We start from the raw sequence: 27,845 nt of genomic DNA, 5'->3' as shown, positions 1-27,845 counted from the left end.
CTACAGTTCCTCTGATAAAATTGAATAAGATGGCCTAAATATCAGTAATAATTATATTCCATATAATCTCTTATTTCTAACTATCAAATTACGAAACCTTTTCAATACTTTAAACAATCAAAATAGTCATTTATTCAAGTTTAAGGCCAAATTTCTCCTCTCAAAATATAAGGGAATACATGTTCTATACAATAAAGATTATTTTGCTGACTTCCTGAGGTCACAGATATGCAAACATCACATAACATGCCTCATGACATCATTGATGCACCTTCTTCACCAGTGGCATCTTGAGAAATATGAAGGTCTTCAAGCATCTCAGCCAGACTAACTCGAGGTGCTCCTTCATCATCTGTGTCACTTTCCACAGGGATGGCTGGATCTATGGAAGCCGAGAAATATTTCACATATAAAATATGGGAATGCAGGGGAGGAGGGCAGGGAGGGGGAACTTAGATTGACATGTAAAACAAGCTTGATTCTAATTAAAAACAAAACAAAACCTGATTACTATGAGAGAGCAAGCTGAAAAAGCCAGTAAACAGCACCCCTCCAGGTTCCTGCTGTTTGAGTTACTGCCCTCACTGCTTTTGATAATGATCTGTTATATGGAACTGTGAGTGAATAAAGGCTTTCTTCTCCCCACAAAAAAAATATGGAAATGCACAAACAACCACCCCTACCACCATCAGTACTACCTACCTAACTAAACTATGCTGTAGTACAAGTTCTCAGCTCTTACATACAGCACGCTTCCAAATACTTACTGAATAAAGGAGCAAATTAAACATGCAAGAGCTAGCAACTTAAATAATCAGGTGGGATAATAACCTCATCATATGTATACAGTAAATAATATTTAGTAAATTTTACTGCTTCTTATTATCTGTAGGTAAAAGCCTGACTATAGTACTTTATAAGATAAATAAAAGTCACTTATGAAAAGTTTAAAATACCAAACATCCTCACAGATACTACCTGCAATATGACTTCAATACAACTAAAACACCAACCTCTGTAAATGTTGACATTTTTCCTAATTGCCTCATCTTCTTCAAGATCTTCAAGGAAATCTTGATATTGCCTATAAGAAAATGAAACTTTGAGCACCTTCCCAACAATCATAATACAAAGGTCAATGGATGCTAATTAAGTAGGCAGGTTGGAAAACAAATTTCCTTGCAATATCACATAACTGATGAATATTAAGGTGAAGGTAAATGCAAGACAATGAAAAGATACCTCCCCTTCATTCTACCCACACATGCCAATTCTTACAGACAAGCAAAATATATAACCTTTTAAGACTACCATTAATTTGGGTTGTTCTGTTTTATGTTTTAAGGATTTATTTTTATTTATGTGAGTGTGTATGTGGGTATTTGTGTGAGCATTTGCTAGAAGTGAGAGGGTACCCGCAGAGGCCAGAAGAGGGAACTTGATGCTCTGGAGCTAGAGCTACCCCATGCGAGTGCTGAGAACTGAATTTGGGTCCTCTGAAAGAGCAGGAAGCATCTTTACAGCCCAGAGGAAAATGTTGAGTCAGTCCTCACCTTCAGTTTTTATGTTAGCTCTAGGGGCTGGAACTCCAGTCACAGAGCTTGCACACAAGAGCTCTTAGCTGCTGAGCCCTATCTCCAGGCTAAGATTACAGTTGAAATAGTCAAGTATGTACTTCTGAACAGTTTAACATGCTACATATATATATATATATATATATATATATATATATATATATATATTTAAATTACATTATGAAATGCTATTGTTTCCTAATAATGTAAACTCTTCGTTTTTTTCAATGTTTTTACCATCACCAATAATTAAGGTCACAGGCTGAAGACACAGCTCAACAGTTAAGGTCACTGGCTGCTTCTACAGAGGACCCATGTTCACCACCTAGCACTGACAACCATTTCTAACTCTAGGGAATTTCACACCTTCTTCTGGCCTCCATGGGGACTATATGCACATGGTGCAAACATATATTTAGGCAAACACTCATACGCATAAAATAAAGACAAATAAAAAGAACAAGAGAAAAAGGAAAGAAAGAATTAAGGCTACATCTTAAATTCATTCAATAAACACTTTTAGAAAACACGACTTTTACTTCTGCTTAAGTTATCTGAGTAATATCTAATGTCAGTAACTATTTTACTGAGCTTAAGACATAAGCAACCATCTACTTATAATAACCACATGGTAATATTCATTATAATGGAACTTTTAAACTAAATTATTTACATCAAACCTGTAAAAGATAATAACCCAAGAAATAATTACTCAGCTGTCATTACATTCTTATCGATTCTCTTATGCAGATTCCATTCATAACTTTCTAATCCAAAGTTAATTTTGAGTGTAAAGATCGACTGGATAATAGCAATTTCTTTACAATGCAAGACTAGTTTCTAAGGGTTTCCCTGGAAACAACTTTTAAGACTTAATTAAGGAAAGCAGGACCTTTCATCATCTGTGTCCATGTCTTCTCTGTCTCTTGCAAGCTCTTTCAGTTTCCAGTTTCTACGGCGCTGACGTTTGGTACGGTCATAGCTCTTCTTAATTAACACCTGTAACAAAAATATCTGCAGTTACAGCACAGACACACACAGTAGGGAAAAAAATTCAAACTGATGGCAGCAGTTATATTTCTTCTAGAAGAAAGGTGTAGAGATCAAGAGGCAGTGTCAAGAGGACTTTTAAAAACCTTTACCATGTATTAATGAGGAGACATTCGAACATTGTTTATCTGTGAAAATTTCAAATAACTAAATGTTAAATTTTTAATGCCAAAAACCTACATTGTTTTTCCTACACTTTTAGTTTTCAGTCACCACTCATATAGCATTTTGAAACTTTACAGATACATTCCATTTTTCACATAAGCACTTACAAAATTTACATGAATTTTATAACAATTATGTAGTAAAAATTTTAGAAATCAGGAACGTTTTAAGATAACTAGTGATCTCTTCATGTGACCTTTTAATAAATACCTATACTGCAGCTGAAGAGATGGCTCAGCAATTAAGAGCACTTGCTGCTCTTGAGGAAGACAAGGATTCAGTTCCTAGTACCCATGTGGTGTCTCACTGCGACATGTAACTCGTTACAGGGAATCTCACAACCTCTCTGACATCCACCAGCACTGTACACATGTGGTGTACATTGTTACATGCCAGCAAGACACTCATATACACGTTAAATTAAATAAGTAAACCTAAAAAGTAAATTCCAATTCTGACCCACACCCAAGTTCTTTTTCTATGTTATCAACTGAAGAACAACCAGATGACATAGGAACCTGCTATTACCAGGACTTCATTTTTGCTCAGTTAAAGAAATTCATGTTTATTCTAAAAAGATTACGCAAGTAGGAGTAGTAATGTTATCCTTCATCCGGTGCTTTTTATGAACACTACAACTCTATAGACTTTTCACAAGTAAAAGTCTTTCTTTGGGAGTAGGTGCTAAGAAGATTATTTTCAATTCTAATCTGTACTTGACACTGAATAATGGTCTTAATTCTAAATGTCCTATGAAGTGGAGAAAACATATAAAATAAGCTGAGCCTAACATAAGACTGAGTTTGAATAAATTTTAAAAGTCATTTCCAGAAACAAATTTATTTTCACTCCATCAATAGTATTTTGAGTTTTGCTTGGCAGTACTGGGGGAATTAAGCAGGGCTTTTTACACATGCTAGACAAGTATTTTGTCACTAAGTAATATCCCCAGTCTTCTCTCCATTTTTGTTTTATTGAGACAGGGTCTCATTAAGTTTCCCAATCCAATCTTAAACTCATTTAAACTCACTCTCTAACCCAGAAAGGTCTTGAACTTGTGATCCTCCCAGCTCAGATTCCTGTGTACTTGAAACTATAAGCCTGTGCCACCAGGTCAGGCAGTAGTAAGTGTTTGCTAAGAAAATGGAAATTTGATCATTGAAGGTGGGGATGCCCTGAATATATCCTCAGAGTTACATCAACCCTCTGTAACACTTGAAAAACTGTAACAACAAAAAAACACCTAAAGCCTTACCACATCTGGAACTCTATCTGAGTTCATTTTGTTGACATGTTCATCATTTAAATTACAGTTGGCCAAATCAAATCTGTAATGCAAACAGTGAAAAGTTTAATGAGTATCCTCTGTGTATAATTCCACTCTATATATACATCTCTATATGTGTACACACACTCACATATACACATACACCACATCTATCTTTCTAAGTAAAAGACTTAGTATTTTCCCCATTTTAAGTTTTGAAATTTTGGGCTAGAAAGATCCAGAAGACTTGGGTTCAATTCTCAGCATTCACATGACAACTCACAACCATTTTAACTCCAGTTCCAAAGGATGTAATGTCCGCTCCCAGCCTCTGAGGGCACCAAGCACATATATTCATACAAGCAAAAGATGAATATAAAATTTTAAATTTTTAAAAATTAAAATAAATAAGTTATGAAATATGCTATGCAAAACAAGAACACAATGCACGTAAGTTTTTCACTGTCCACCATGGGTCCTCTTTCCACATACTTGTTAAAGAAACAGGACAGATGGACATAGAATCCTTAATTTTAGGATGCAACAAAATGACAAGCAAAAACAACAAAAAACAAGCAACAACCTTACATTCTCTTGTAAATGAAACTCAAATTGGGAACAAAGCCCAGCACACTGATGAGCTCAGATGCAGAGACTGTTATTTACTTTATAAGCACTGTCTGGCTTAGTGTTTTAATTTATTATGTGCACATGCATGTGCCTGCATATATTTATGTACACTAAATGCATGCCAGTGCCTAGAAGTCAGAACTGTCAGATCCCTTAAAACTGTAGCTACTGACGGATATTGGTGGCTCACGCCTTTAATCCCAGCACTCAGGAGACAGAGGCAAGCAAATCTCCGTGAGTTCGAGGCCAGCCTGGTCTACAGAGCCAGTTTCAGGAAAGCCTCCAAAGCAATAGTTGTGACCTACCCGATAATGAGGACTGGGAACTGAACTTGGGTCCTCTGCCAAGAGCAGTACAAACCTCTGAGCCATCTCTTTGACCCCAAAAAGTGAAGTATTTTTACAGCCATTAAACAACCCACTACCACTATATAAACTACATAAATTCAGTGTTTACCAAAATCTTTGAATAAATGACTCTTTCAGATGATGGCCCAAAATGGAACAGCTACAAGCTTCTGTGTAATTCATGGTTTTATAGTTACCAATACTAAAATAAGTAATAGGCTCATAAGAACTTCTAAATCTTTTTCAAAATTAACAAGTTTAGTATTTTAAATATTTATTGGCTCCTGAAGAAAACTTGTAATGTTATCGGGCAACATAAAACCAAACAAAACAAACCCCAGCACCAGGTCTCCAGGATTCAAAAGATGTCCCAAGTGAGTGCGACAAAAATACTGTTTATCCGTATTCATTTCAGATGTCTTCTGGATCCAGACTTCCCCAAGGGTGTGCTTGACAGAAAAGAAATAAGATTCAACAAAAGAAAAATTCAAGAATCATTTCATAAAAGAATTAAATACAATACTGACATTTTTTTCTCATTTAATACACATTTAGAACTGCCTCCTACTTTCCAGAATTCTAAAACAATCAAAACTAACAAATTACCAAATCAGGAATACATAAATTGACTTCAAAGGAAGCCATAAAAACAATCTAAAACTTGTATAAAACATTAACATCACTCCCTGAAAAAACAAACATGCAATATATACATACAGCATTTTCAAAGCAAATATCTTCATAGAATAAGCACAAAAGTAACTGAAAAGGTAAAAAGACCTTAAAGCAAGGAAACAGTCCAAGCAAATGACTATAAGACCCAAGACTTAAAACAATCAAGGGTTCAAAAAAAACCTACAAATTACACCAGAACACTAATACTGAAAACACCCCCACCCCACCCCCACCCCACTAGGCTGGAGAGATAGCTCAGTGGATAAAGATGATTGCCACAATTCTAAAGATCTGAGTTTGATCCTGGAAGTTGTCCTGACTTCTACATGCACACATGTGCACATGCACAGCTTCCCCCCTCCCAAAATACAATTTTAAAAAAGATATCACCCCTTAAGCATTCTCATAAAAATATTTGTTTGCCAAAATGTAGGTGTTCTTCTAATTTAGAGGGAAGACAATAAATCAAGTTAAATGACACTAAAAGCAAACAGTATAGAGACCCAGAAGGTAACACATTCTATAAGGTATGTGCCCTTTCAGTTTAAGAAGCTGGCATCGTAACAAGAAGGTATCATCACTGAAGAAAAGATTTAAGAATTACAGTATTCACATAATTTAATTTAATGTGTGCTCCCCATCTAGACACTAGTCTGAGAAATCCCAAAACACTTATGAGACAAGGGAAAGAATCTGAATGCAGACCAAATGTAGTTCTCATAGGGATAAACTGATTTGACTCAACTGATCCCTACGCTGTGTAAAACTGTATGGATGACTTCATATTCAGTAATGATTTTGAAGCCTAATTATCCACTTGGTTCTCTTCCACCAAAATAAAGGGGAAAATTTATTTTAAATAAAAATAGAGCAAAAGAAAAAAAATCCTTTTTCCCAATACAAAAAGAAGAAAATTAACTTATCAAACTATACTTCAGAGACCTTTACCACAATGACTCCATTAAATTTTATTTTTTGTGAGAGAGAATCTCATGCAACACCAAATCCAATAGATTCTATGTGACAAATTCCACAGACAGAGTTGATAACTTTAAAAGGAGATCTCCTGGAAACAGCTGTGGAACTCTCTGCTAGGGAAAAATATTGAGCTGTCTTTCTCATGGCAATCTCCACTCTTCTATTATTTTCTCATATTAACAAAATATTCCTGAAAGCCTATGCTGACATTTTAAACAAAAGATACCGTCCCCTCTGGTCACTGACCATGGTCTCCAGGAAAACCAGCACTTTTCAAATCATTCATGTCATTCACATAAGTACAACAAGTATTGATGAAAACCTTCCCAACAGTAAAATTTCATATGGCTGTACATGTGTAATGAGAGTAGGTTTAAACATTTGGTAAAGAAAGTCTTTTGATAAGAAAAAGTCAAAATAGCTCAGTATTTCAAAGATTAACAAGAGCTAGACAACAAATGTTAAACAATAACTGACCATAAAATTTTATTAACCTGATCTTAGAAAATAAGTGGTTAGCTTATGATATTCTGATTTAATGTTAGCCTTGGCTAAGTTGTATGTTACTGTGCCTAACAATGACGATGTCATTTGTTCTATCTGGATTTGCTTCAATGAACACAATTTCTGAGAAGCTATGCTTTATCCTGGATAAAAAGCCTTGCTTGAAAGCTGCAAAATACACTCAGACTCAAACTGCCTCTACGTTTGTTTCTGTTTGTCAGCACCGAATCCTTACCCACATAATCTTCGAGAACCCACATCCCAGGGACCCCCATACCCAGCTGGGATGGTCCATGGCACATCAGTATGCAGTCCTCAACATGTTAACCAGGCTGGCCTCAAACTCAGAAATCCAAATACTTCTCCCTCCTGCGTACTGGGAGTAAAGGGATGCACTACCACACCCAGTCATGACTGTGTGTGTGATGGGGTGTGCACTCATGCGCATGTGTACAAGTATGATGGGGGTCCTGGCACATGCCACAGCATATCTGGAGGTCAGAGGAAAACTTCGTAGTGTGGATGCCAGGGATCAGATTCATATCACAAGACTTCACTTTTCCCTGCAGATGTCTCTGGCCCTCATGGCTAACCTCATGGTGTTTTCCTTTATCTGGACTCTACATTTTATTATTACTAACAACTGAAAACCAAAATTTTTCAACAAGTAAGAATGGGCAGATGCTACTTACCTTTTTTGATATGACTCCAGCCCCGGCACTTCGTTTCAGATCTCTGACTATGCTGCATTCCATCACAATAAACTCTTCGAGCTGTTTAGGGTGGCATAAACTATTGAAAGGATGGCTCCAGAATGTGTTTCCATCAATATCTGCAACTAAGAATAAGCATAAAAAACAAGATAACTGACAAATTTCTGAGTCATCAAACATATTAACCAGAAAGATGTATGTAACAAGCAGGAAGTATCCCGCCAGCAGGAACAGAAGTCAACCCACTTTAAGTCATCACTTATTTCCATACATGAGTGTCAAAATATTTACACCTTATTTAGGCATTCTAAGCAGAGTACCACAGAATAAATTCACCCAGTTTTATGGCGATTTTATGTGCTGACACTTTGCTATAGAAACTGTTGGTCACATAGCTACTTAAGTTATAAGCCATAAACCCGACTTTTATCTGACAGGTATGAAATGCCCAACTACCCTTACTGCAAAAGACCTTAGCTGATAATATAACCAATGAGTTTCTGAAATGTACCAAAATAACAGAAAACTTACATGAAACTTAAAAATTGAGGAGACAAATATCAAGACTTCTATCACTATGCAGTCTTCCTTCTTTTAAAAAAAATGATTTATATTGAAATATGCTAATGACCCATAATGATGAAAAGTTAAAATTCTTAAACTAGGTGTTCCACTGGACCACAGCTCAAACATCCCAAAACTTAAATTACTTGTTAAAAACAGGCTAGACATAATTTTGCAGCAAAATCTCTGCCTAGCAGGCACATTGCTCTAGATCCAACCCTCACACATGAGCACACATATACATTTGGCAAAAGACTTAGTCACCAAAATTATACAAATCAGAAAATGAATAAAATAAAACTGAAATACCTAAAAGTTCACAGAATTGTTTCTTTAAAAAAGAAAAATAGTAACAAAAAAAACTTTATAATTCTAGTATTTTTAAGTACTAAACTTAAGTATTGTCTTCCAAAACAATATTATCAAGAATGACATTTGGGACTGGGGATGTAGCTCACTTAGAAGATGCCTAGCATCTATCAGTCCTTGGGTTCAATCTCCAGAGGCATATAATAGTTTCAAGGCATACTTCTGTGATCCTAGTATTGGGGAGATGGAGGGAATCAGGTCAGGGACTGAAAGTAACCCTTGACTACATGTAGAGTTTATGGCCAGCTTAGGCTACAGGAGAGTCTCAAAAAAACTAAAAGAAAAAAAAAAAAAATGAGGGTGGGGGAATAAACAATATAAAGACCATGAGTGATTACTATTTACTATAGAGTATAAAACTGTTAAATCTAGTTCCAAAGCTTACCTTGTAGGGTATTTGGGTCTATGAGATGGATGGCACTAGTTACTCGAATACAAATACATATCTGGCTCATATTTCCAAGACTCTGCGCCAACTTTGGTGACAGGCAGACAACATTATCCTAGCCAAAAAGAAGTAACATCTAAAACAAGGCAAATTCTACGTTAGCATCCTTCAACACTCACTAATAAACCTGGCAAAATTGTTCTTGCATGAGCAAACCTGTCTGTCTGTCTGAATGTGTACATGGGCTGATCTCAAATTATCAAGCCTCGTGATTCAGCCTATAGGATGCTACTATGTCTGGCTCCACGTTATGCTTCAGTCTTGGGCCAATAAAGGGCCAGCAGATAAAAGAGCCCCACCTTAGAGAAACTGAAACACTCTGAACATTCCTAAAATGGAACCATTTTGTCTTAACTGAAATATCTTTTGAGAATCTTTTTTATAATCTTCCACATCCATATTAGTTAAATTCATCTCAATTTAATTATAACATGAATATTTGCCTGACATTTTATATGTTAATATAACTTATACTCTAATCAAAGTATAAGATCAAGAATAGAGTAACCTTCTAAATCTCCTTGTGACTGACTTCTTTTGATCTCCAGGCATTGGTAGTGCATGCCTTTAATCCCAGCACTCAGGAGGCAGAGGCAAGGGAATCTGGGAGTTTGAGGCCAGCCTGGTCTACAGAGCTAGCTAGTTCCAGGACAGCCTTCAAAGCAATACAGAGAAAACCTGTCTCAAACAACAACAACAACAATTCAAAGAAAAAATACATTTCTTTAAAACAGCTAAATCGTTGAGTATATAATCAAAGACTGAATAACTGAAAAAGTCAAATCTACATGTATAATGAAAGATACTATATTAACCAACAATGTTACTCATCCATTTCTTAACTATTAAAAGATACAAATGGTTGGGCATGGTACACCTCTAACACCTCTAATCCCACACTTGGGATGAAAGGCAGAGAATCTCTGAGTTCTAGTTCATCCAAGATTTGAGACCTTATCTCAAAAAAATAAAACAACCAAATAAAATAAAAAATATTAGGTTTACATAATGTATAAATGAGTAACATACACTACACAATTTTATGAGGAATTTGTACATCTCAGAAGTTTAGTATCTACAGAGAATCCTAATTACCTATAAATACCACAAGACAACTATAGCCCTTCGTTATATTTAATACACCAGGCCTGATTATGCCATTACACCTAAATTTCTATTACTAAAGGCTTTCATTATTTTTCATGAAGACTGGCAAAAAGTGGTACTCAAGATAAACTACTTCAGTTATGGTCATTGGCTTTCATATTAACATCCATGGCTACTCTTGTCAACAATAGAGTTGAACAGTTGTACTAGAAAGATGGACCGAAAGCACAAACTATTTACTAACAGAAATATTGTTAGAGAAGCCCGCCAACCATATTTTAGGCTGTCATTTCATCCCTGGTGCTGTACTGTTATGTAATTCAGTGTTAACAACTTCAAAAGCTCTAGTCACAGACCTAGGTACAAAGAGTAGCTTCATCACTTTGCAGTTACATAAGTCATCTATCTAAACTTTCTAAGCTTCAATGTCATCATCTTTAAAATCATATACCTTATTTCTATTAGTAAGATATAAATCTAAGTGAAAAATACTGAAGTATATAGATATCAGCTTAATGTAGCACAGCCACCAAAAATTATAATAGTGATTTTTTAGTGATTTAATATAAACACAAGTTTCTACATGGTAAAGAACTCTTTGTTAGTAAAATCTTTCCTTTCTTGTTGGAGATAGTCTCATGTAGCCAGTCTTGCCTGAAACTATTTGTAGCTGAAAATGACCTTTAACTGTGATCTTCCTCCCTCTATCTACCTCCCCAGGGCTAGAACCATACGTGTGTGCTAACACACCTAATTTTATAAAGACTGAGCCCATGGCTTCAAGCACCTAGACAAACACTCTATCAACTGAGCTATGTCCCTAGCCCAGTACAACTGTTATTACTATTTGTTGAGATTTTTTGGTTGTTTTCTTGAGAGAGGGTCTCACTAAGTAGTCTGGCTGTCCTGGTCTTAGAACTCAGAGATCTGCCTGCCTTTGCCTCACAAATGCAGGCATTAAAAGCATGTGTCACAATACCCAGCTAGTTGTTGGAATTTACTCATTTGGTTTTTAAAAAAAGTTTATCTTAGTACATTTAAACGAAATGATAATGTATGTTTTAAATGTTTTATTTAAATTTGTTAACTAGCAAAGACAATTCTAGGGTCTCATTTCCATTAATACTGTAGTCAAAATCCTGTTGGCCAGGCTACAAAGATAGCACAAGATGAGTATAGATTCGCAGCACTCAGGTACAAAAGCTTATAAGCCTGAAGCAGTAGAGCCAGGCAAATTCCAGGGGATAATTAGCCAGCTAACCCAAGCCTAGTCAGTTGGTTTCAGGTATAGTGAGAAACTTTCTCAAAAAAAGAAAATGGACAGCCATTGATGAAGACACCTAAAACTGACTTCTGGCCTCCACATGTACAATCCAAGTATACATGCACTCAGATGTGCATATACAATGTAATATGTAATAAATAGAACAAATTCCAAAGCGGCCCACTGCCTTTTTTAACTACCATTTCTTTTGTCTAGAAGTTCAATGAGCTATCCATTGTGCCACAGAGCCAAGTTAACAACCATTTCTTATGGTAGTTTCATGAAAGTTTCATGAAAGTATTGTATATCCACTAAGATCTAATTTTTAATAAAAGTAGATTATAAACTTTTATAATCAATTTGTTATAATTGTATTATTTGTATATGTGTGCACACATGTTCATTCAGGTGTGCATGCTGAGATCAGAGGACAACTCTGTGGAACTTGTTCTCTCCTACTTTGCCATGGGTGCCAGAGATGCAACTCAAGTTATCAAGCTTGCATGGCAAGCACTTTAAAAACGCTAAGCCATCACCTTAGCCCCATCTTTTTCTAATAGGACACAAAAATGAAGAACATTCCAACTCATAGTTATAAACATGTATATTAAACCTTTTCAACAAAGCTGAGCATGTCACAAATCACTGAAGGAAGTCATTCTTAATTTTAGCAAGCACGAGTAGGAAACCAGCAGCAATAATACTATTCTCTTACAGGCATGAATTAATTATATGAAGAGATGTACCTTGCATATTGGAACAATTTCCACAGAAAAAGTGCTCTTGTAATTGTATGTGTTACTATGGATATCTTGGGAGATCAATCTTTGTGATGCTTTGTATCTGTTAAGAAAAAAAATCATATAGTGAAAAGGACAGGTCCTTCCTTGTATAAAGTTGGGGGCATCAACTTTCATAATCAAAGTCCACTGTCTTCGAACAGCTTCCTGATGGTGTGGTTACAATCACCTGAAAGGACTGGCTTAGTACTGACAAGGACCAGGCTGGTTGTGGGACGATCCAGCCCCACAGTAGCACATTCCCTAGGCTATCAGTTCTCAGTCTGTGGGTCCTGCATATTTGCATTGCAATTCATAATAGCAAAATAGTTATGAAGTAGCAATGAAATCTAGGATCACCACAACATGAGGAGCTGTACGAAAGGGTCACAGCATTAGGAAGGTTAAGAATCACTGCCCTAGGCAGAGGTTCCTGAACTGTTTTAGAATAGAGAAATCTAGCTGAGAACAAGCAAGCAAGTGGAAGGGCATGTCCACATCCATTTCTCTGCTCTTAGATGTGATGTGACTCATTGATTTGACTTATCCATGATGATGAACTGTAGCAACTGTAAGACTAATAAAATAAACTCTTTCTCCTAAGCTGCTGTCAGACAAAAAACTAGAACACAGGGCAAAGCCTAATTTTATTCACTTACATTTCAAACCTTCATCAGAATGACAATACTACTCTAAGCCACACTAATGTACCTCCCAGGTCTTTGCTCCTGCTAATCTCAGCTTTCAATATAAACTCAGCTTATGAAAATTTCTCCCATCCTCAAGTCCTAGCTCTTCTATCCATCTTACTTAATATTTCATGACAGTTTAAATAGTCATACTAAAATTTTAATTTTAATAAAGTATGTTGTCTAAGCCTGAAGAATAGATGTGACCTATGTATGTCCTATTCCCAGACCTATGGACTTAACATACTTAGGTTCACAACATACCTACAGGGAACCACGCCCTGAAGAAACTCCACCATCTTCTGAGCATGCTGTTTTGAAGAATAGTAGAAATCCAGACCATCTAAAAAAACAATAAAATTGACTCTACAAAATAAGGGTTTCCTCTAACATATCACAAATTAAACCTGTAGGCAAAATATATTATTAAAAATATTATAGCCAGGTTGGGGATATCAATTAAGACCTGTTGGACAAAAAGGCAGACAAAAATCTGATAAAAGTTAACAAATGAAAACAAAATTCATATTAATTCACAAGAAAAAAATTCAGGGCCAAGAGAGAAAAGGGAAAGAATATTTCATGTAATAAATAGAACAATCTACCAAGATGATGACAGTTAACACACATGAAAAAAGTCCCATGAGAATGAACAAAGCAGTCACTAGACAACACTATCTATGCAACTGCACTATCATTTCATACATCAACAAAGGAACAGCCCAAAGCAAATCCATTGCTATTATAAGATACCTAACGTAGAATTAAATTTACCCATAATAGTCATGACAATATTGAGGGAAGAGAGCAAATTCACAAGCCTTACATGAGATTAAGACAGCATGGAACTAACATAAAATTGTAAGTACATGTAACTTGAGATTACAGAAATAGGCTATTATATTTAACCAAAAGAACTTAACAGATAAAAGATGAACTTAGGCACTTCATACCATTTAAAGAATTAAGACATAACTGAATTAAAATTATAAAGCATATAAAAAATAGGATATGTTTGTGACCCTAATTAAACTCACAGTTTTCAAGCACATGAAACATATAGTTGAAAAATGAAAACATTTGATTAGATGGTGCTGTATACAGTTTCCTAGAGATTTAAACATTCCATCCTGCAGGGCCACTTAGACAGCAGAAGGAAGGTAAACAACTAAAAACAGCTTCACAAAGTCCCTAAACTAAGTAGATTCCCTAGAGCCTGCCTGCCACAGTAAGGAGAGCTAAACTGCAAGCAAAACTGAGATCAGAGCAGCTGCCTGGAACAGGTTAGACCAAATGAGTCACAAAGACACTCTTCAACCTGAAGTCTACACATTTGGTCTGTAGTGGATCCCTATCTGGGGTAAGTAAACATGTGTGTTGCAAACCTCCCAGGAAAACTTCTGTCACCCAACAGCGGGACCTCATCAAACTTTAAAAGGGGGACTGGAGCAATGTCTAAGCAGTTCAGAGGCTCTTTTATAGAACCTAGGTTCAGTTCTAGCACCAACTTGGCAGCTCACAACCGGATGCAATTCCAATTCAGGGAGAGGGTGTCAATTGGCTTGTTCTGATCTCTGTGGGCACTGCACATATATTGTGTACTTATATACATGCAAACAAGACATTCATGTGTATAAAATAAATAAATTTTTAAAAGTTAAAAAAAGTTAATGTTTGCAATAGAAAGGACAACATTAAGAAAAGGAAGAGACAGGCTATAGTCCTGAAGAAAACACTGCAAATCACACAGGCAGTAAGAGATTTATATGTGGAATATGCCTCATATCACTAGTTCTTAGTGTAATGGAAATTAAAGCCATAGTAAGACACACTACAGACTTCCCTCTACCAAGACAGTCAGCAACTGAAAGAGAATCTGGAACCTTTCACCACTCCTGTCAGGAGTGTAAAGAACACAGCCACATACACTGTGGCCATTTTGCAACATAAACACCAACATAAATTTTCCATATAACTCAGCCCTTCTGTTTTTAAATACAGACTCAGAGACAGAGCTAATGAAATGGCTAAAGATGACAGATGTTCCCTAACTTCCACACATGGCATGGCATATGCCACAACAAACAAAATTAAATACATAAATAATGCAATGAAAATGGTTCTCAAGGAGAACTAGCTGAAATACATTAATGTCTTAAAGGGAAATGAAATTACTTATGCCCAGGAAATACCTCACTAAATGGCTTAATGGACAAGTTCTTCAAAAGCATACATTTAATGAACACTAAAGAAAATGAAGGCAAAGTTTATAACTTTCTCCAATGCTAATGTAACTGATAGCAAAATTGGACAAAGGTCAGGAACACATGTATGTATGTATGATGTATGTACATACACATACAAGCACATGTATCAATTAGAAACCTCAACAGCTGCTCACACACAAAATCCCAGTACTAAGAAGAATGAGGCAGGAACACTGAGAGTTAAACGACAGCCTGGGTTACATGGACCCTGTCACTCAACACAAATCGGACTCTTGTGTTTTTTATGTGTTTTGAGGGGGTAGGGTGATAAGGGGTTGGTGATTTTCTTTCTTTTTTTCTGAGCGAGACAGAGAGAAAACATGAAGTTGGAAGGTAATATCTGAGAGGAGATGTGATATACGAAAATTTTTTAAAATTCATTTAAAAAGCATGAGAAAAGGAAGCGATGCAGCTTCAACAAATATTATTCTTAGCACTAGAAGGTAACCAACATCCTAAAAACACATACAAAATTAGAAGAGAGTGAAGGATAACTAACAACAGATGACTCACATTAGAAACAAAATGATTAAGATGCATAAGAAAACTGTTATCCCTCATTACTAATCAAGAACTACAGATTAAAACAATATGCCATCATCGTGTCCAAAATCTAGAAAAGCCAATACCAGCAAGTGTCTGGAAAAATGAAATCTTACTTACTAGTGCTGGGAAAGTAAACTAGCACTATCATGCGACATCAAAATTTATACTTTATAACACCAACAATATAAACTCAGAGATAGATACTGGGATTCAAGTTGAAGATCAGAAAAACAAAGCAGCCAAGCAACCAGAGAGTTCTTACCTCTACCAAGGCTAGGGGAGGGATCCTGACCTCAACGTAGCTAGAGACTAATTTCCAGAAGGCCGAATACTGAATGCCCTGCTCCTATATCATATACCTCTCTCGTGCTGGGATTAAAGGTGTGAGCTCTGTTTCTCCTTTAGACTGATTCACTTTCATGTGACCTTGAACTCACAGAGATCCATCTGCATCTGTCTCCTGAGTCCGGGGATTAAAGGTGTGTGCCACCACCTCCAGCTTCTATGGCTGTGCTTCCTTTGCATTCTGATTTTCAATGGCTTTATTCAACCATAAACAATATTATCACCACATATTTGAATTCTCTTGTCCAGTAATTGCCAATTCTTTACATCAATTTCCAAGAAAAACCACTACATATGCACAAAGATGAACGTAAGGATAATCAGTGCTATTTTCAACAGCAAAAAATAACTGTAAGTCCACTAATAAATCAATTTATAGATCCACTAACTAAAGACTATCAGTCAGGAATTAAAAATAATTAGATGGTACTACATGCACTGCTGATGAAAGTCTTCCAAATGTATTAAAGGTGTATCAGTCATGGAGCACTACATGAGAGCAACTACTGACTTACAGAGTGTATTAGTATATTTTGTTTTAAGGAGCTATATATATACTATCTCTAGAGGTGACAGACAGGTAGATAAGGTAGATAAAGTAAAGTGGGGGAGGAGTTCTTAACTTTTAAAATTAGTTTTAAATGCACACTTTGTTTTTATTAATGTGTGTGTGTTTATGTACATACATGCAAGGTGCCTATAGAACAAAGAAGGCATTAGATTTCCCAGAGCTGGATTATAGTGGATTTTGAACTACTCCAGTCCTCTAAAAGAACAACTAGCACTCTTACCTTCTGAGTCATCTCTCCAGCTCCAATTACATTTTTGTTTAAGTTACTAATATACAAGCTAAGGAAAACACTCATTTAAGTCAAAAATTAGTAATGAAAAAAGACTTTAGCTGGAAAAAGGGTTGTTAAACTTACAGCTCTGGGGGTTTGACAGTAATTTAAAAAATGTATCCAGTCTTTTGCCAACAAAACATTCTGTAGGGATAATTTCTACCACAGTCCTTAAAATGTGAATGTGTTCCTTGCCTCAAACAACTTAAAAACAAAACAAACAAACAAAAACAGACTCTCATGTTGCTCAGGCAAACTTTTATCAAAGACAACCTTCAAATTCTAGTTCCTCCTGCCTTCAACTCCCAAATACTGAGATTAAGAATGCAACACCACCCCAGCTTTGAGTTTCTTTATCGGCCATTACTCAACACACTTCTGCCTAGGGATTAGCCAATAAAGGAATCTTTTACACAAATGTGGTGGTTTGGATGAAAATGCCCCCACAGACTCACAGGGAGTCTTGTGTTTGCTTTAAAATATCTATATTCTAAATTATTAATTCCAGAACTATAGCATATCCATCAAACATATACACATATACTGTATCTATTGATGGGAGATGTCATTCTGTATATGTTTCTCATACTGGTTAATGAATAAAGCACTGTTGGCCAATAGGAAAGCAAGAGAGGAGGGCTAGGAGACAAGGAGAGAGGAAGTAGTTAGGAGGAGTCAAGATGGAGAGTCTGGAGAAAGCAGAATGCCGGCCGGCTCCCCAGTAAGAGAAGACCATGTGGAAATACTAGATTAACAGAAATGGGTTAATAATTAAGACAGAGCTAGCCGATAAGAAACTAGTAACAGGCCAACAGAATTATATCATATACAGAGTCTCTGTGTGTTAATTGGGGCTGGCACAGCAGCGGGACCAGACCAGGTGGAGGGCGGAAAAACCTTACTCCTTACAATCTATAGTGAATGTTATGGGCCTGCACTGTCACTCAGGGGCAGTCATGTAAAATCCAGATGCCAATCCCTACCAACATCAAAGAAACCATGCCAAGCAAACAACAGTAAACTCTGAGGCAGCACTTATAAAGTACTAAGGAATTTTTTAAGTTTTAAAACTATTCAGACATTGCACTATCTATTCATCCCTCTTTATTTACTTCATTTATACTGAATTCTAGTCATCAAAAACACCTCTCAGCACATAAAATACAGAAGAAAAGTACAAAAGAACTTAAGAGATCTTCTAATCACAGCAATCTTTCCAAGTTGAAACAAGTTGTTAGTGAGTTTCTTAATGTAACACTTTACACTGCATTAATGGAGTCGCTGGCTTATTCTTTAAGATAAGCAACACAGAGGACAATAGTTAATATTAATGTATCATTATATTCAAGAATGAAGAATGGCATCTATTACAAACTAAATGCTTAATAAATGAATGGGGGCCATCATCACAGCAAACAAACAAACAAACAAATGGTTCTAGATACAGAGTAGTCACTAATGACATGTGAGCTTAGTATTAGCTAACAGAAGAAAATTCAAAATTCAATTCCTAAATTGGACAGTCATTACCATACTGGACAATACAGATAGAAAATTAAGTCTGCTTTCTTTTTTCACATGCACATGCATTTTTAAAAGAATTTCTACAACTGTTTCAACTTTGAGAAAAATCATTTAGGATAACTGAAAGAAAATTTTGATATTGTTTCAAATTTGAAACTTTTAAATTTGAACTCACCATGAATCTCTTTGATTCGCAGTGTATTCTGATGCATTCCATATTTCAGAATCAACTGTTCCAGATAGTAGAAAGTTTTCTTGTGCAGAGTCTAAATATCCATGCATCATACAATCAATAAATCACATGCCAAAAAATCATTAATACATATAACACACATATATCATCTACAGATATAGCACATTTTATCAAACAAAACATCTTTTAAAAATTTACATAAAATAGTGCAGTATTTCTAAAGTTGAATGTTCCAGAAACCTAGATTCTGATTACACATAAAGGACTTAGAAAGGGAACAGAGAAGGTCTTATCAGCTATTTATAATGGACAATGAAAAGTTCAAGATGCAGAATTCCCTGTTTTCATTACCTTCTGCCTGACTTGAATCACAGCCTTCCAGAAGTCCTTAGCTTCTACTCTATGGCAATCACCACACATTTGGGACTGAACAACATAATCCACCACAAACACTTGCTGAAGGATAGCACCATTCATCACCTGGAAAACAAAGCAATCACACCACTCCTTCACTCTTACAGTTCCGTCCAATTGTCAATGTCTGATTAAACAATTAGTAAGTAATTTAAAACTTTTTTCTATGAATGCATTGAGGACAACAGTTAAACTTAAAAACATAAAACTAAGTTATGCTACCTATTCTAGGAGAGGGAAAGGCACAAACAGCAACTGAATATGGGACCTCACCTATGCTGGCCAAGTGCTCTGTCACATATTGTTTTAAGAAAGGTACACATGTTGAATTCTAAAGATTAGATTACCACTTTAAGTTTACCTCTAGAAAAAGTGGTAGTGAACATAATCTCTTATGGGGGTAGACATGTGGCTTGATTGGGAGAATGCTTGTCTGTCACACTTGAAGCCTTGTGTTTGATTCCCACTGCCATATAAAGCCAGGTGTGCTGGCACACACCTATAATCCCATGACTTGGGAAGTAGAAGCAGGATATCAAAACTTCAAGGTCATCTGTGGCTATTTACTGAATTTGAGAACTCACTCTAAAAGAAAATTTTTTAAAGTTATATATACATATACATGCTGTGTATGTATGCATGTGTACCTCTATGTGTGTATGTATGTGTGTGTGTGTGTGAGAGAGAGAGACACATACAGAATTCACTTTTAGAACATTAAAAAGGAAATTCTCCAAAAACAAACATCACATGGGAAGCTTTTTAAATGCAGTCTAGGGATATACATAAGCTTAATAGTCAAGAGCTCGCCTAGCACACCTGAAACCCTAGGCTTGCTCTCCAGTGCTTCAAGAAAATAATAAGCAAATAAATAAATATTCCAGAGATTGATTCTGCTACTTTGAAATATGATAATCAGCCAAGTTTGAGAATCACTGTCTTTGGTAATGTTTTAACTGCAGTCTTTTTAAAATTAATTATTTTTGCTTTTAAAAAAGTTTTAACTTTTTAACTGTGTATGGATGCGTACATGAGCGCAGGAGTCATGGTGCCAGAAACGAGTGTTGGATCCCCTGGAACTGGAATTACAAGTGGTTGAAAGGTACCCAATGTGGGTACCAGGAACTGAACTAAGATCCTCTGGAAGAGCAGAAAGTATTCTCAACAACTGAACATCAGTTCTGTTGTTTGTTTTGTTTTGAGAGTGTGTCAAAGTATATAACTTCTTGTTGTATAAACCAAGAAGACCTCAGACTCACAGCCCTGGAATTACAGGCACAAACAACATATAAGTGAGAAAAAAACTAAGGGTTGGGCACAGTGGTACATACTACCTTTAATGCCAAGACTCAGAAACAAAGTCAGGAGGATCTCAGTGAGTGCCAGGCCAGCTTGGTGTTCTTAGTAATAATCTCTAGTGAGAGCCTATCTTAAAACAAAAACAAAACCTTTAAAGAGACTACTAAACCCACTAATTTTGAGTAATGATAACTACTAGTGACCACAGTCATGACCAGTGATCGATCATATGTCAGATGATTAAAAAATAACAAATGAATAAGATTTAAACTGTACTCTACCTTTCTAAGCCATTTAGTCTATAAAATAATTTAACACTAGTCCTTCATTCTCACTCATAGTATTTTAACCATGTTTAGAGAAAAAAAAAAAGAACACCTTACCTCTTTCTGAATTGTCAATTTAACTTTAAGCCTCTTGGAATGGGGTTCAGTCCAAACAAAGCCTGCATCAACAAGTCGAACCTTTGATAAAATATTAAAAAAAGAAAAGAAAATGTTAAGTCCCCACCTGAAGGATAAAAAGATACCTTATTAATAGAGGCATATGATCTTTGAAGGAACATGTGAATAACATCATTATATACCATTCACTACAAAAACAGGAAAAAAAGTTATCACTAAAGCCATAGCATCAAAAGCAGCAAATAAAAGGGCAACCCAATGACTGCACTAATGAACCAAGAGAGAATTAAAAGTATTTCACACGTGAAAAAATTATTTGAAGAAAAAGAGTTACTGCTCTTCAAGCAACATACATACACACACATACACACTTTAATAAGAAAATGAACTGGTAACTTCATTACCCAAAAGAAATAGAACAAAAGCTTCTACTCAAGTTATTAATTGTTCTATGTTGGTCTGTAGCTTCTTTTTTGTTTGTTTGTTTATTTTTGCCTTTTAAGAGTGGACATTCGGGGGCTGGAGAGATGGCTCTGGGGTTAGGAGCACTGGCTGCTCTTCCAGAGGACCCTGGTTCAATTCCCAGCACCCACATGGCAGTTCACACCTGTCTATAACATCAGTTCCAGGGCTTCTGACCATACATAGACATACATGCAGGCAAAATACCAATGGACATAATATGTATATATAATGCAGTAAGGTTAGAATAAGAGCTTTGGAACAGAAAGACTGAGAGAATAATGGGAGCTTTGTAATAATCTGAGTAGAAACCTGAACAAAGAGGAACCAGAAATAAGAGAAGCAAGAGCAGCTACTTAGCAGATAGTTCTACAGGATTTAATATCTATATATTAAAAAAGGTAGGACACATTCACTAGTACAAAGTCCAGTATCCAGCTTAGGCAAATAGGTAATACAAATTTGTTTTGACACAAACAAGCAATAGATTTAATGGAAAAAGATTTCTTCATGGCATCTATGACACACATAAGTAGACAATGATACTGGCCTAGAGGTGCATGGAGAAATCTGTTAGCAGACTTTAAAGTATGAGCAAATGGATTATAATTATACCAAATATTGTCTGGTGAGAACAAGGCTAGCCAAGGCAAATGCAGTACTAGGCAATAAAACCCACCCAATATGACTGACACACAGCATATCCCAGTAGTCAAGAAATCAAGTCAGATAGAATGATAAGCAGATTCCTAACCACCCCACACCCCAGTCTCATTACCAACCCCACCACCACCACCACCACCACCACCTAGTTAGGAGGAAATGTACACAGTACTAAATAAGTCTGCCTTCCCTTCCTATACCCTCCACCCTTCAACTGCAGGAAGGGCAAGCCCCTGACACCCATCAGCATTCAGAAGGCTCACCACACTTCTCCTTAGAGAAGCAACTGACAATTTTACTGACTCCTTTATCCTTTACCATAATTCCAGATATCTCAGTCACCCCCTCATTTCCTACAATCAATCTCCATATAGTTCTCCAGTCTCTCCTGCCTCTATCTAATCCTAAAATCTTTTTACTATGCTCTATTCACAACAAAACCTTTAAAAAAAAAAAAAAAAAAGAGCATCCTTTCCCCCTTCCTGATTATATAACTTCCCTCCCGACAATTAAAAGCCCAAGGATAAAAAGAATCAGAACTTTAAAATATTACTGCTAAAGCTACAGCAATGGCTCAGTGGTTAAGAACACTTGCTTCTCTTCCATAGGACCTGAGGTTCAATTCCCAACACCCACAAATCTGATCACAACCATATGGAACTCAAGTTCCAGGTGATCCAACAACCTCTTCTGGTTTCCAAAAGTACTGCACATGTAATGCACAGACATACATGCAGGCAAAGGACCCACACACATATAATAAATAAAAATATTACTGCTGAACAAAGGTCAATATAAAAGTTAAGTGTATGTGTAAATCAAAACATTTGTAATGGGAGTAGCAAAATGGCTCAGTGGTAGAGTACCCTGCAAACATGGGCAAGGACCTTGGTTAAATGTCCAACACCAAAAAGCAGAAGGAAAAGAAAATCAGAGAAAAACAAACAATAGTGACCAAAACAAATGCACACAGAAGGATTTTCTGAAAGGAAGTGTTTTATTTTAACTGTTCCACCTACCTTACTCAGAGGTGCTTTAATTTTTTTCAAGCACAAAGCAAGAAGCTCCCTGGATTCTAAAGCACACTGTACCCAAGATGCTGGTGGCTGAAAGTATCTGAAATAAGACAACATACTAAATCTGCCACTTCTCAGAAAAAAATAGCAATTTCCATTGGATATGCAGAAATTATACTCATTATTAACCAGATGCAATAACCAAAGCTACACTGAAGACTTAACCCAAAAAGACTAAAAACCCATGAGAGTCCACATCTTTAGCTCAGAACTGAAATTCTGAGAAAGCCCATTTGTAATATCTATCACGTATTGTGTCACTTCAATTAGTAAAAATTCCAGCTTAGAGACACTGCAGATAGTTCAGAGAGTGAAGTGTGCTACAGGCCTGATGATGTGAGTTCACACAGTGGAAGACAACCAGCTCCAAGTCATCCTCTGACCTCCACATACATACAAAATAAATCCATAAATGTTAGGGTAAATTAAAACAATTCCAGTGAGGAGGGCTGGAGAGATGGCTCAGCAGTTAAGAGGACTCAAGTTGGATTTCCAGCACTCACTATTAGCAGTCCATAAATATAACTCTAGCTCTAAGGGTATTCCATGCCCCTGACCTTCAGGGGCACTGTATTCATGTGCACATACCAACATATACAATAAATAAAAGAAAAACAAAATTTCTAAAAATTCCAGTAAGGAGAGGCAATATGCCCAAAATTCCCTTGAAGCTATACTGACAAACAGGTAAGAATCATTGCAAAATGCCACTAAAATTGTTTATTTTATATTTCTAAAATGTTTGAGAAATGTTTATTTCTCACACAAAAACCCACAGAAATTTAGTACATCATAGCACCGTGTGTATTAACAACAGTTTGTCATCAAGTTGTTTCAATTTTTAAAAAGATGTTTCAATTGTGAAAAACACAATTTTCAAAACAAGCCTCATTAACCCAAGCATTGGTGATACACATCTTTGAATGTACTCTACTCAGAAGTCAGGGACAAGCAATCTCTGAGTTCAAGGCCAGAACATCCAGGACTACAGAGAAACCCTATCTTGAAATAAATAAATAAATAAATATATATATATATATATATATATATATATATATATATCCTCATTAAAGTGAAGCATAAATCCTTTTTTTATATTAAAAAAAATTTAACCTGGTCTTACAAGCAGTAGTACACAATAGGTATTTACTTACCATATTTGTTAAATATTCTCAAATGAATTATATAAATGCCATAGTTATTAAATGGTTAAACACTTTGATTTTCATAATTCAAGTTTCAAGAAAAACCATGTTTATAAGTACTTTCAAAAGGTATTTCAAATATTACCTATATTCTAATAAAAATTCCTTCATTCTCATGAGAAAATTCAGATTCAGAGAAACTATACCTGAACATTGCAGAAAACCAGTTGATATGAAATCCAAGATAGAGAAGTGATAAGCAAAAGGATCAAAACCAGGCTACAGAAACTGACAGAGACAGCTGACCTGAACAAGGGGGACCTCATGGTCCCCAGGCTGATAGCTGGGAAACCAGCATAGGACCAACCCAGACTCCCTGAATTCGAGTCTCAGTTAGAAGGCCTGGGCAGTCTAAGGGACCTCTTGACAGAGGAACCCAGGTGCATGACAGGATATATCTCTGGTGCAGGAAAGGACTTTGGGAGCATATTCCCCATGTAGGGATATTCCCTTAGCCTAGAGACACTAGGGAGGGCCTAGGCCCTACTCCAAATGACAGATTTTGATGATCCCTCCTGGAAGACCTCACCTTCCCTGGGGAGTGGATGGGGAATGGGAGGATAGTCAGTGTCTAGTAAAACCCCACCATGTGTTTAATAATATTTATAACAGATCAAAAGCCTCATACTTACCAGGCTCACCCACTATATATCCCCCAAAACAGTACACTAAGTACATGGACTTGTGCATGTGCACACAGATATTCTGAGGCAACATACTTTGAATTCATGGGGAGGTCCAGACAACCTCCCCATATACAAAGCCAAGTGCTAAACCTGTTTGGGAAATTATAGGCATAAAATTTTATATTCACTAGCAAGTTTTATGTCTCTCAGTGGGTCACCAGATGTAAGTAACTTGTGCCAACAACTAAAAGAATGAAACTAAAGGAATGAAACATCTACTCTCAGAAGGCATCTCCTACTGTCAAATTCAAAATACTATTTATATAAGGACTTTTATTATCTTTACCAGATTAGTAGGACAGTAGAAAGCACACTATAAAATTGCAAATTATGAAATCCTTGGTACCATCAAATTAAATCACAATTGCATATGCTTCCTTCTGTGTACTTTGGTGTAATCTCAACACATCACGGTGGCTCTCTGTAAGAACATCAACTTAAGAAAGCTAAACAAGTAATGTACTGTACCTTTGACATTGTTTGCAGAAAGAAATGGAGACCTGCTTTGGAACACCTTGGCTGATGTCAACTTTACTTCGTAAACAGGCCACACAAACATTGGCAGGATTTGGACTAATTGGAACGCCACACTCACAGCACAAACTTGAGGAAATAAAGTATAAGAATTTTCTGATTAGATTTTATAAATTCACTAGGCAATATATATATATATATATATATATATACTTTTTAAAATTAATTTTAACATAAATTAATGTTTCATTTATGACATCTTTATGTATACATACATAAGTGTGTGTATATATACACAAATATATACATATACATATATATATACATACAACATACATACATACATCCTACCAAATCAGAGACCCAGAATCAGTTTCTAGCACCAAGTGGCAGCTCACAACCATGTATTTCAGTTCCAGGACTGATCTCTGTAGCCTCCTGCATGTAGGAGGTACACACACATACATACACTCATGCACACACATGTAAAACAGCAACAACAAAACAAGAACAAGCTGAGCACAGTGGGAAACCCCTTTAATCTTAGCAACCAGGAAGCAGGGGACACAGTTCTGAGTCCCAGGCCAGACAGGACTACACAAGGAGACCCTGTCTCAAATGGGGACACCCTAAGGCAGAAAAAAAAAAAAAAAGCAATCTTAAAGACAGAGTGAAGAAGAGCCCTGGAACACTGACATAAACGCAAGCAGGCTACAACTGTGAAAATGCTTAGAACATGGCACTACGCAATAGAACGTCACACAATGATAGAAAAATTCTAGTCTTTCACCATTCCTTCTTTAAAACTGGAAAACTAAGGAAAAGGAGATTAACAATGCAAACTGTAACATCAATGGCAAAAACTGAAGCATATTCTGTGAGAATAATATTTAAGACTGCCCAGTGTGGTGGCGCACACCTTTAGACCCAGCAGCACTCAGGGGGCAGAGGCAGGCAGATCTCTGAGTTCCAGGACAGTTGGGCCTAAACAAGGTGAGACTGTTTCAATAAACAAAGAAAAAACCAAAACAAACAGAACATGTAAGGACAGTTTCTTTTTAATCTAAACACTGACAGATTTAGGACACATCTGACTAGATGCCTATGTTCTGAGCACCATCTCCAGGACATTAGGAACAGTTCAGTTATTGGGACAGGAAGGAGGTTATTATGGGGAAGAAGGAGCTTGGTGGGGGAGACAGTGAAGCACAGTGGCAGGGTAAATATGAGCACCGTACTATGTTAAATATATGTATTCTCATACACACACGTATGTATGTATACATAAAGATGTCATAATGAAACACGTTAACTTATTATGTTAAGACTAATTTTAAAAAGAAAAATAGACTACAGGACAGGAAGAACATCTATGTCTGCTGAAGCTCTAGACAGAAGTATAACTCCAGTGTACCTGGAAGCAGAAAATTTTTGTGAACTGGACTTGACATAACCTCAGCAGGAGGGAGGCTAAGGCTGAAAGACCAGGCCCTCAATGCCAGTCTTGGCTACTGGGTGAATTTCATGCAAGTTGGGGCTACATTACAAGCCTCTATCTGAAGCAGATTAAAAAAAAAAAAGTTTGTGAACCACTGACATTGTTGCCCAAAAGAAAAATAAAAACTTCCAGCGGTAGCCACTGGCATATGTGACTACTGAGCTCTTAAGTGTGTGGCTGTTGTGTTGGAGGGACTGAGTTACGAACTCAAATACCGGTTCATGACTACCCAGTGCAGTGCCTCTCTGGCAGGATGTCTAGCAAAAAAGCATGCATGATCTAGATCGAACTTAGAAACGACCTGAATAAACTAAGATGAGTTAGATTTCCTAAGGGATTAAGACCTGAATTTTTCCCAACTGAGAAAAGGGCTTCTGACACTAAAAGTTTTCCCGGGAAGCTTTACAGGGCTCATTTTACGATCCATAAACTAAGGAAGGAAAGAGAGGCTCGCAACTCACATGTGTCCCGGGGTGCGATCAACCGATTCTGTCATATACTCCATCGTTCGGGACCTATGGAGGGAAGGGAGAGGGGGGTGAGCTTTACAGGCGTGGTACCTGCCGAGCAGGTCAGGCCCCGGGTGGGCGTCCAGACACACGAGCCCAGGCCGCGAGCCGCCGACCCCGCATGTGGACGGCCTCCGCCCCGCCCCGCCCCGCCCCACAGCACCCACGCGGTCCGCTCGCAGCCGGGGTGCACGGCCCGGCCCGCTCCCTCTGCGGACCAGTGCTGGTGCCAGGAGACGGATCGCGACCCCAGAACCCACCGGCTGCAGCGTGACGAGCCGAAGTACAAGGGCTCCGGCAGTTCGCCGGCCTGGA

General features: G+C 36.9%; 1 protein-coding gene across 1 annotated transcript; it reads right to left on the bottom strand.

The window, feature by feature from the left end:
- Positions 1-108: 108 nt before the first annotated feature.
- Nmd3 (NMD3 ribosome export adaptor) lies at positions 109-27,845 on the bottom strand. The gene is made up of 16 exons (XM_051198804.1): positions 27,791-27,845; positions 27,483-27,536; positions 25,518-25,652; positions 23,102-23,198; positions 20,937-21,017; positions 19,192-19,320; positions 18,823-18,913; positions 13,388-13,466; positions 12,402-12,498; positions 9,222-9,339; positions 7,883-8,028; positions 5,370-5,482; positions 4,045-4,117; positions 2,467-2,573; positions 1,014-1,084; positions 109-382 (listed from the first exon to the last, which is right to left on the bottom strand). Exons 2-16 carry the CDS (start codon positions 27,524-27,526, stop codon positions 252-254), a joined length of 1,512 nt encoding a protein of 503 aa, XP_051054761.1. The 5' UTR covers positions 27,527-27,536; positions 27,791-27,845; the 3' UTR covers positions 109-251.

This window comes from Phodopus roborovskii, unplaced genomic scaffold (assembly GCF_943737965.1).
Source record: "Phodopus roborovskii unplaced genomic scaffold, PHOROB, whole genome shotgun sequence".
NCBI lineage: Eukaryota > Metazoa > Chordata > Mammalia > Rodentia > Cricetidae > Phodopus > Phodopus roborovskii.
The sequence above is the reverse complement of the archived record's forward strand: the minus strand, read 5'-3'. Positions and strand labels throughout refer to the sequence as shown.

Bases quoted from the DNA above. Each gene is read 5' to 3' on its own strand.
- Nmd3 (XM_051198804.1), bottom strand. From the start codon at position 27,526: ATGGAGTATATGACAGAATCGGTTGATCGCACCCCGGGACACAT. The intron at 25,653-27,482 runs GTGAGTTGCGAG...TATTTCCTCAAG, and splicing joins GATCGCACCCCGGGACACAT to TTTGTGCTGTGAGTGTGGCG. The intron at 9,340-12,401 runs GTACATCTCTTC...CTTTTTGGCTAG, and splicing joins AAATTGTTCCAATATGCAAG to GATAATGTTGTCTGCCTGTC.